Raw genomic sequence first — 9,286 nt, 5'->3', positions numbered from 1 at the left:
GCGGGACGAGCACGTCACCCCACGGCGGGTACGTGGCGCAGAGAGGGGGCGGGACGACCACAGAGAGGGCGGCGGTGGAGCGAGCGGCCGGATGCGGTCACCATAGAGACGGGGATTGACAGCGAGCGGAAGAGGAAGGAACGGGCCAGGCTGTGAGGTGGCAGCAGCTGCAGCGGCGGAGCCGGCGCCTCGGGCCCTGGGGTCTGTTCCCCCTTCCCCGCCCTACCCCTGCAAGGGGCGTCGGGGGCGCCGCTCCGGAGGACAGGAGCACTTCCCAGCCCCACGCCTTCACCCCCACTCCCCGGGACCGGGCTGGCCGCGGCCGCCATACCCCGGCCGCCCGTTATCCTCCCGCCGCCGCCCCTGGCTCGGCTGCAGGGGACTCCCCCTGTGGGCCTCGGGGTGTCCCTCGTTGTCCTTCGCCCACTGGCGCAGGCAGGGCTTTTGCCCCCGCTGACGGGCCTGAGAACGGGGTCTTTGGCCTCCTCTCCCCGCCGCGATCTCCATTCCCGTCGCCAGAACGAACGGGGTTTCCCTGCCCCTCCTCTACAGCCCCGTGACGCAGCCAGTTTTATTTCTGTTGTGAGACTAACGGCTAACACTCGCTTTGGGCCTTCCTTCTAGACTAGAGTTGCTCTTTGATTGCTGAGAGGTAGACAGGGGCGCCGGGCTTGACAGCGGGCGCACCGGAAGCCAGCCGAGCATCCGTGTGCCTTCACAGTATCCCTGCGTTGTCGCTAGCTGCTTCTCTTCTCGGTTTGGTTTGGTTCGGTTTGGGTACCCGGGGCTCTGGTAAAACCAAACACCGAATCGCTCTTACGCGGCCGGGGTTACTGTCCTTGGCCTCCCGTCTCTTCTCAGAGGATGGCGGGCAGCACCAGCCTCTCAGCAGCGGGGATTCAGAGAAGAACGCTCTGCAGAGTGGCTTCATCAGCCATTGTGCTCCTCTGAGAGGCTCTTCGTGCTGAGTCACCATATCCTCCGTCCGCCTCGTTAGGTGGGCAGAACTTCTGTGCGCCGTGCCAGTGGCTCCTGACCACTCCTGACTACTGGGAGGGGTGGGCACCCTAGCCAGATGTTTCCTTAGCACTCGGGAATAGAGTGGAAAGGCCCTGAGCCCATCCCAGTGCCGGCCTTAAGCAGCCAGTCAGCAGCCCCTGCAGTAAACTGAGTGAGACGTGCCCCCCGCCAGGCGCTTTTTGGGAAAGGCCTGTGGAGTTAAATTCCTCTAACCGGGGGCTGTTGTGTTGATGGGGCATGCATGCGCTTTTCCCCAAGCCCACCTTTATCGGTTGCTGCCATCTCTTGGCTTAGATCCAGTCTACAGATGCATGTAGTCCTTTTGGGGTTAGGTTTGACAGGATTGAGTTTTATTTCCTCCTGTTTTTACTGGAAGCCTCACCATGAGTGGGTGAAATTGATTCTAATATTTACTATTTGGAGTGAGGGTTAGATCCAGCACCTTGACAACAGAAGGCCAGGCAGACATTTCCCGGGGATACTGGGCCTGGAAGCAAACATGCCTTGTTCTCTTGTTGACCTCCTTGACCCAAGGTTTCCTTGTCAAAACTGCAGACCTACTCCCGGCTAGGTGCCCATTTACCCACTGATCGATCCTTGAGGCTGTGCCCTCTGGGGCACGCACATGGCAGGGCCCACCGCCATGCGACTGAGCTCAGTGTTGGCTCTGCTGCGACCAGCACTGCCCCTCATCCTAGGGCTGTCTCTGGGGTGCAGCCTGAGCCTCTTGCGGGTTTCCTGGATCCAGGGTGAGGAAGAAGATCCCTGTGTAGTGGCTGTGGGGGAACCAGGAGGGCCACAGAATCTAGACTCAGGAACTCAGCTTGACCAAAGTGATGAAGACTTCAAACCCCGGATTGTCCCCTACTACAGGGATCCCAACAAGCCCTACAAGAAGGTGCTAAGGTGAGAGTTACGTGTGTGCATAGTCCCCAGACCCCAGTTTAGGGCTGCTCCTAAGTCCTTGCCTCTGCCTTCACTGGTAATCATTGTAGGCTCCTTGAAGCAATTCTTTGCCTTGTTATCCATCAGGGTTTGGTCCAGTTTCTTCCTCCTCCTCAGGCCTGAGAAAGCCTCACCCATTGGTGTTAAATTAGTGGTTGGATGTTCTTCCACAGGGCAGGAATTGCATCTAACCCATCTCATCCAGCCTTGGTTGACCTCTCCCCAAATCAGTCCCAGTGTCAGCTACTCAGTGGATGTTCACTCCAGTAGCTCATTAATATGGATGAGGAGGTCTCTCCCTTCTCTTTTCTCAATTCCAACTCACTAATCCCTAGGGGGATGTATATGCTGGACGCACTGAGTTCCTAAAGACTAAGGAGTTGACCCTTGGCCTGCTGGTCTCCCTACAGGACTCGGTACATCCAGACAGAGCTGGGCTCTCGCGAGCGGTTGCTGGTGGCTGTCCTGACCTCCCGGGCCACACTGTCCACTCTGGCTGTGGCTGTGAACCGCACGGTGGCTCACCACTTCCCTCGGTTACTCTACTTCACTGGGCAGCGAGCGGCCCGGACTCCGGCAGGGATGCAGGTGGTATCTCACGGGGACGAACGGCCAGCCTGGCTCATGTCCGAGACCCTGCGCCATCTTCACACGCACTTTGGGGCCGACTACGACTGGTTCTTCGTCATGCAGGATGACACGTATGTGCAGGCCCCCCGCCTGGCAGCCCTGGCTGGCCACCTCAGTATCAACCAAGACCTGTACCTGGGCCGGACGGAGGAGTTCATTGGCGCAGGCGAGCAGGCCCGATACTGCCACGGGGGCTTTGGCTACCTGTTGTCACGGAGCCTCCTGCTTCGATTGTGGCCACATCTGGATGGCTGCCGAGGAGACATCCTCAGTGCCCGTCCTGATGAGTGGCTTGGCCGCTGCCTCATTGACTCTCTGGGCATCGGCTGTGTCTCACAGCACCAGGTGACAGCCCTTTCAAGTTAATCCCGGTCCCCGACAAGTTAGTAGTGAGCGAGTGACTGGCCTCGAGGCTGGGTGCTGCTGGCACTTTCCCAGCAGCACCTTGGGGCTGTCGTTGTGCCTTTTCCAGCCCCGGTCACCCCTCTAGCTCTCCCTTGCTCACCTCTGACAGTCTTAGATCCCTAGGGCCGTCAAAAGTGGCATCTTGTCAGGGACCCTCTGAGCAAGCCAGAAGGTGCCCCTCACCAGTCCTCCCACCTGGCCCCTTGCCTCCCGCCCCTTCCCCGACACTTGCACGATCACCAATGATCTGGGAGTGTCCTAGAGATGGCCACTCTCCTGGAGGGGTAAGGTTGCCCAGGAACCTCCCTTTTGGTTGGTGAAGAGGGGATGATGCCAGAGGGGCCCCTCCTCCCAGACCAGAGTATTGGGAGTATTTGCTGGCTTTCAGCTTTCATTCTTCTGAGAAACAGTGGGTTCTTTGCGGGGGGCGAGGGCTAGGGCATCCTTAGTTGCTTAGCTAGCACCCTCTTTTCCAAAATCCGTTGGTGAGAGTAAAGCCGAGGTTGAGGGGACACCAGAGTGAGCTCCCGTGCCCTCCCCGCTTCAGCAGTGGCAGGAATAGGTGTGGATGCTGAGTGTGGGCGAGGGTGGCCAGGCCGGGCAGCCCTCCCTGTGTGGCATTGATTGGTCTCATTGGTCCTCTAGGGGCAGCAGTATCGCTCGTTTGAACTGGCCAAAAATAGGGACCCTGAGAAGGAGGGGAGCTCGGCTTTCCTGAGTGCTTTTGCGGTGCACCCCGTCTCCGAGGGGACCCTCATGTACCGGCTCCACAAGCGCTTCAGTGCTCTGGAGCTGGAACGAGCGTACAGTGAAATAGAACGGCTGCAGGTGAGCCTGGGACCAGAGTCGGAGGTCAGAGGGAGCTTCAGGCGTCCAGGCTCATGACACGTGGGAGGGGAGGCTGGGCGAGGTGGAGGAAGGCTGACCTACCCCAGTTTAAAACGACTCCAGGGAGAAGGGGCTCTGGGGGGTCCGGGTCAGTCGCAAGATAATCAAAGCTCCTCGCATGACTTGGCTGCACTTAAAAGGGTTTGCAGGTGAGCTCTGAGGATCGGGCTTGGTAGAGTGCTTAGACAGAATAGTGGTTTGTGGTTTTTGGGTTTTTTTGTTTTTTGAGTTTTATAAAAGTTAAGTGAATTAATGTTTGTTTTTAACATCTTTATTGGGGTCTAAGAGTAGTGTTTTTTTAATTTTTGAATTTTTTGGCCCCCCTGCGCAGCTCGCAGGATCCTAGTTCCCCGAGCAGGGACCAAACCCGTGTCTCCTGCAGTGGAAGCTCGGAGGCTTAACCACCAGGGAAGTACTGACAGAATAGTTTTAATTCCTCTCCAGCGAGGAGGCAAAAACCTAGAAGTCCCTGAACCTCCAGTACCGCTCTTAGAAGGTCCAAAGGCAGAAAGTAGAGGAACTCTCTGCTTGACCGCGGGGGTTGTCTGAGGGGTACAGGTGCAAACAAAGGGCTCTTGATGAAGAGAGCGCGAGTGCTTTCAGTATGGAAGAGAAAGACTGCCCAGCTTTAGATTTCAGGGTGCTTTAACCTCCACAAAAGTACATTTCCCACCACCTCCTCCTCACAGCAGTTGTGAAAGGCGGCTACGATTCGTATGCCTTCTGCACTTACCCGATTAAAGAATGTGAAGTACAGGGAATTAAGCGATGAGCCTCACTGAGTGCTGCTGGGGTCAGGGCAGACCTCAGGTCCCGGGATGCCAGAGTGGGGTAGGGTCCTGACTACGTAGCGGGGCACTAACTGGGCATCCCTCCCACCCAGGCTCAGATCCGGAACCTGACCGTGCTGACCCCTGAGGGGGAGGCAGGCCTGAGCTGGCCCATTGGGCTCCCGGCCCCTTTTACACCGCACTCTCGTTTTGAGGTGCTGGGCTGGGACTACTTCACAGAGCAGCACACCTTCTCCTGTGCAGACGGGGCCCCCAAGTGCCCACTGCAAGGGGCTAGCAGGGCAGATGTGGGTGACGCCGTGGAGACTGCTTTGGAGCAGCTGAATCGGCGCTATCAGCCCCGCCTGCGCTTCCAGAAGCAGCGGCTGCTCAACGGCTACCGGCGCTTTGATCCAGCGCGGGGCATGGAGTACACCCTGGACCTGCTGCTGGAAGCCGTGACGCAGCGCGGGCACCGGCGGGCCCTGGCCCGCAGGGTCAGCCTGCTGCGGCCCCTGAGCCGGGTGGAGATCCTCCCCATGCCCTACGTCACCGAGGCCACCCGCGTGCAGCTCGTGCTGCCGCTGTCGGTGGCCGAAGCCGCCGCGGCCCCTGCGTTCCTGGAGGCCTTTGCAGCCGGTGTCCTGGAGCCGCGAGAGCACGCCTTGCTCACCCTGGTGCTGGTCTATGGGCCGCGGGAAGGGGGCCGAGGGGCCCCGGACCCGTTTCTTGGGGTGAAGGCTGCAGCGGCTGAGTTGGAACGACGGTACCCTGGGGCGAGGCTGGCCTGGCTCGCTGTGCGCGCGGAGGCCCCTTCCCAGGTGCGGCTTCTGGACGTGGTCTCTAAGAAGCACCCGGTGGACACGCTCTTCTTCCTCACCACCGTGTGGACCAGGCCCGGGCCCGAAGTCCTCAACCGCTGCCGCATGAACGCCATCTCCGGCTGGCAGGCCTTCTTCCCGGTCCACTTCCAGGAGTTCAGCCCCGCCCTGGCACCACAGAGATCTCCCCAAGGGCCCCCGGGGGCCGGCCCCGACCCCCCGTCCCCTGCTGGTGCGGACCCTGCCCGGGGGGCTCCCGCTGGGGGCAGGTTTGACCGGCAGGCTTCCGCAGAGGGCTGCTTCTACAACGCTGACTACCTGGCGGCCCGAGCCCGGCTGGCTGGTGAACTGGCAGGCCAGGAAGAGGAGGAAGCCCTGGAGGGGCTGGAGGTGATGGATGTTTTCCTCCGGTTCTCAGGGCTCCACCTTTTCCGGGCCGTGGAGCCAGGGCTGGTGCAGAAGTTCTCCGTGCGTGACTGCAGCCCTCGGCTCAGCGAGGAGCTCTACCACCGCTGCCGCCTCAGCAACCTGGAGGGGCTGGGGGGCCGTGCGCAGCTCGCCGTGGCGCTGTTTGAGCAGGAGCAGGCCAACAGCACCTAGCGCGGCCCGGGGCCCTGCGCCGCCTCCGCTTAGAGCCCTTCTGGCCTTAGCCGGGCAAGGCGGGCAAGGCGGCGGACAGATGGAGGGCTTGTTGCTGTATTTCTGAATAAGAAAATGTTATTAAAAGTGTCTTCTGCCGAACTGTTTTTAGGTCTAGGGAACATGGAGTAAGAAGACTCTGAGGGAGGGGATGGGGGGTTTCCCAGAGGGACCCACTGCCCTCCCCTTCTCCCTCCCCAGTTACCAATGACCACACGGGCTGTTATCGGGTGAATGACCTTTAATCCAGTCCCTGCTTCCCTCGCGAGGGGAGGCGTCGGAGCGATGGCAGAGCCCTAGGGGACAGGGCCGGGCCTGAGGCCCCCAGCGGCGCTCGTTCCCAGGCCTCCTAGGTGTTGCGCACAACCAGGGACTGCTCCAGCTCCTGCCTGCGCTGCTGGATCTGTAGAGAAACGGGCGCGGGAGCTGGTTACCGTGCTGCTGGTGAGTGACAGGACGCCCCCTCCCCCCGCCCTGGAGGAGCATCTGGGGGGGGGGGAGGCTCCCCGGTGAGCGGAGCGCCGAGGGGGAGGGTGGGATGGCTGCTGAGGCTGGGAAGGGAGGTTTCTCCGGAGTGACGTGACGTGACGTGACGTGACGTGACGTGGGAGGCCGGAGGCCTGCGGGCCCTTCACACCTTGCAATAGAAGTAGCGGCTGACTGCTTCCTGGGACCAGGGCTGGTGGTAGAAGTCAGCCCGGCGCTCCTCCTCAGGGTTGCCCGCCACGTCTGTCATCACCTGGGAGGGAGCAGTGGGGTCAGCCCCGAGCCCGGACCCCTCCAGCCCCCGTGAACAACGTTTACTGTCTTCCCGATGTGCTTGTCTTCCATCCAGTGCTCCCTGAGTCCCCTTCACCTTGAGGTCCCGGCTCTGGGAGCGGAGGAGGTCTTGGATGTAGCCTTTGGGGTCTCTGGAGAAGCTTAGCATGAAGTCCCTCTGGATCTTGAGCTGGTTTATGGACTCAATCGTCTCATGGATCTACAGGTAGAAAGAGGCTTTCACCTGGCCTTGCTGGTGTGTGAGAGGAAGGGAAAGGGGGGGGCCCCCGGGCGGTACGGGGGCGGGGAAGGGGTTTGCTGTTGTTCCTTTGAAGGGCAGCCCCAGGGAAAGGGGGATGGGTGGAGCTCCAAGTAGCGAGGGAAGGGTCACCTCCCCTTCCTCTCTCCATGGGCCCACGTTCTCGTCTGTTTTGTCTGTACTTCTGTCACTTTTGGGTTAATGTCCCACTCCAGCTCTGGGCTCTGGCCCCACCTTACTGTCCAGAGCGCTGATCTCCTGCTGGTTGGCCGTGGACAGGAGGAAGCTGCTCATCTGTCCTTTCAGTGGCTCCTCCACCTCCACATCAATGTCATAGCATGCCGTCTTTTTCTGGTCCGATGGGTCCACGCTGCCAGGGGAGTCCAGCCCTTGGCGTCCATGCTGCCCCCACAGAGGCCAGGGGCGCTGGGGCCCGACGCAGAGGGGAGGGGTGGCATGGGGGCGGGGAGGCAGAGGGCGGGGCAGGGAGGGCAGGACCACCAGAGAGATGCCCTGTTCTGAGGAGCAGCTGGGGGCCTCACCTGATGACGTGGTTGATGACAATTGGGTCAGGGGGCAATAGCAGAGCTGTGAGGCGCTGGGGAATCTCGGAAAACTTCAGCCGGGGACAATCAAAAATCTGCAGTGCGAGAGAGAGGTCGATCGCTCTTCTGTGCTTGAAAGAGATAGTTTGCATTCTGAAAAGGCCACGCGAAGCCAGTGCTCCCGGGGCTGGGGCCAGGTGGGCTGCGACCAGAGGAGCGCTGACGGGGAGGGGTGTGCAGCGCGCGGGTGAGAGCACAGGCCCCGAGTCGGCCGGCCCGGGTGAAAGCCCTGCTTCCACCGCTCACTGTGCAACCCTGAGCGACTTACGTAACATCTCGGCCTCAGTTTGTTCACCTCTGGAAAGGGGATGCTAATGGCATCTATCTCAAGGGGTGGTGAGAATTAAATGAGTCCATTATGCGTAAAGCGCTTGGAACTGTGCTCGGCGCGTGGTAAGTGCCCAATAAATATCGACTGTTATTTTTACTACTCAGGTCTATCTGTTGTATTTATTTACAAATTATTATTAAAATAGTATTAATAATCTCTAGTTTGGTGGAACTCTTGTCAAATCACTTCCACAGCAATGTGATCTTCCTAACCGCCCCGTGGGCTAGGTGGGACAGGTATTGTTATCACCCTGTTGTAAAGATGAGGAACAAGGCTCAGAATAGCTAAGTAATCTACCCAGAATCTAGACCCAGGACTAGAACTCGGGGATCCTGATTCCAAGTGACAAGAATGTGCTCCCCAAAGCTGCTGGCCTCCGGGGTTCCAGATCTTCCTCACCTGGGGTGGCTAAGACGGGTGGGCCGCCGCACAGAGCTGTACCATGGCAGGGCCTGGACTAGAACCCTGGTCTCCGGCTCCGAGACCGTTTCCAACGGAGTCGAGGAGGAAGTGGGGGGTGTCGCCTTAGTAGGGGCACTTCCCCTACCGGTAACTCTGCCTGCTCCCCGGGGCCCCGGGCTTGGGGGAGAGGGTACCTGCTGGAAATACTTGTCCCCGTTGATGTATTCCTTGTCGTGCGAGTCCTGCAGCCTGTTGGTCTTCACGTACTGCCACAGGGCCTGGACGATGGCGGAGCGGCTCTGTGTGTGCAACCCCAGCAGGCGGGCCAGGCGGGGATCCAGTTTGAACTGGGGAGGCTGGGAAAAGGTGACCGTGAAAATTAGGTAAAAGAGAGAGAGTGGAAAGAGCTCAGGGCCAGGCGGCCCGGGATTGGGCTCCTTGGAAACATGCTCTGGAGAGGGCGGGGTAGGGAGGAGAACGGGATCTCTCAGGATGCGCACCTTCGAGGCCGAGGCCCACCCCGTCTAGGAGAAAGGAGAAAGGGCGTGGGGGACCGAGGGCCTCACGTGGTGTCGGGGGGGTGGGGCACACACCTGGTAGTCCAGCATGAGGAGCAGGGTGCAGCGCACACTCAGGTCCCCCGGCCTCTTCACCTGGAACCCGTCTGTCTCCTGGGTTGTGGGCGTCCGGTGCCACTGGCCAGGGGATAGGAGCCGGGTCACCTCACAGGCCCAACCGAGCTGGTGGCGCTAGAGCCGGGGTGGCGGGGGCTCCCTCATCCAAACCTGTGCAGCTGACGGGGCTTCGGTCGT

General features: G+C 60.2%; 2 protein-coding genes across 12 annotated transcripts in view; one reads left to right on the top strand and one right to left on the bottom strand.

The window, feature by feature from the left end:
• Window positions 1-41: 41 nt before the first annotated feature.
• CHPF2 (chondroitin polymerizing factor 2) lies at window positions 42-6,220 on the top strand. Of its 7 annotated transcripts, none has more exons than XM_067041860.1 (6): window positions 81-201; window positions 625-720; window positions 1,576-1,926; window positions 2,376-2,940; window positions 3,646-3,828; window positions 4,772-6,220. In XM_067041860.1, exons 3-6 carry the CDS (start codon window positions 1,646-1,648, stop codon window positions 6,077-6,079), a joined length of 2,337 nt encoding a protein of 778 aa, XP_066897961.1. In that variant the 5' UTR covers window positions 81-201; window positions 625-720; window positions 1,576-1,645; the 3' UTR covers window positions 6,080-6,220. The 7 variants fall into 7 exon arrangements, with proteins under 7 accessions (XP_066897958.1, XP_066897962.1, XP_066897961.1 ...); XM_067041859.1 differs by having other exon boundaries at window positions 625-974; window positions 1,571-1,926; XM_067041857.1 differs by having other exon boundaries at window positions 42-974; window positions 1,571-1,926.
• Window positions 6,221-6,341: 121 nt separating this feature from the next.
• Window positions 6,342-9,286, bottom strand: part of SMARCD3 (SWI/SNF related, matrix associated, actin dependent regulator of chromatin, subfamily d, member 3) — a 56,170-nt gene continuing 53,225 nt past the window's right edge. For all 5 annotated transcript variants that reach the window (XM_067041864.1, XM_067041865.1, XM_067041863.1 and 2 more), the window contains 7 exons: window positions 9,068-9,169; window positions 8,669-8,830; window positions 7,679-7,776; window positions 7,371-7,506; window positions 6,975-7,097; window positions 6,756-6,857; window positions 6,342-6,521 (listed from right to left, as the gene is read on the bottom strand). In XM_067041864.1, coding sequence (XP_066897965.1) covers window positions 6,468-6,521; window positions 6,756-6,857; window positions 6,975-7,097; window positions 7,371-7,506; window positions 7,679-7,776; window positions 8,669-8,830; window positions 9,068-9,169 — 777 coding nt within the window. In that variant the 3' untranslated portion in view covers window positions 6,342-6,467. The remainder of the gene's footprint in view (window positions 6,522-6,755; window positions 6,858-6,974; window positions 7,098-7,370; window positions 7,507-7,678; window positions 7,777-8,668; window positions 8,831-9,067; window positions 9,170-9,286) is intronic.

This window comes from Kogia breviceps, chromosome 9, assembly GCF_026419965.1.
Source record: "Kogia breviceps isolate mKogBre1 chromosome 9, mKogBre1 haplotype 1, whole genome shotgun sequence".
In the NCBI taxonomy this organism is placed as follows: Eukaryota; Metazoa; Chordata; class Mammalia; order Artiodactyla; family Physeteridae; genus Kogia; species Kogia breviceps.
Note: the sequence above shows the minus strand (reverse complement) of the source record. Positions and strands in the feature narration are given on the sequence as shown.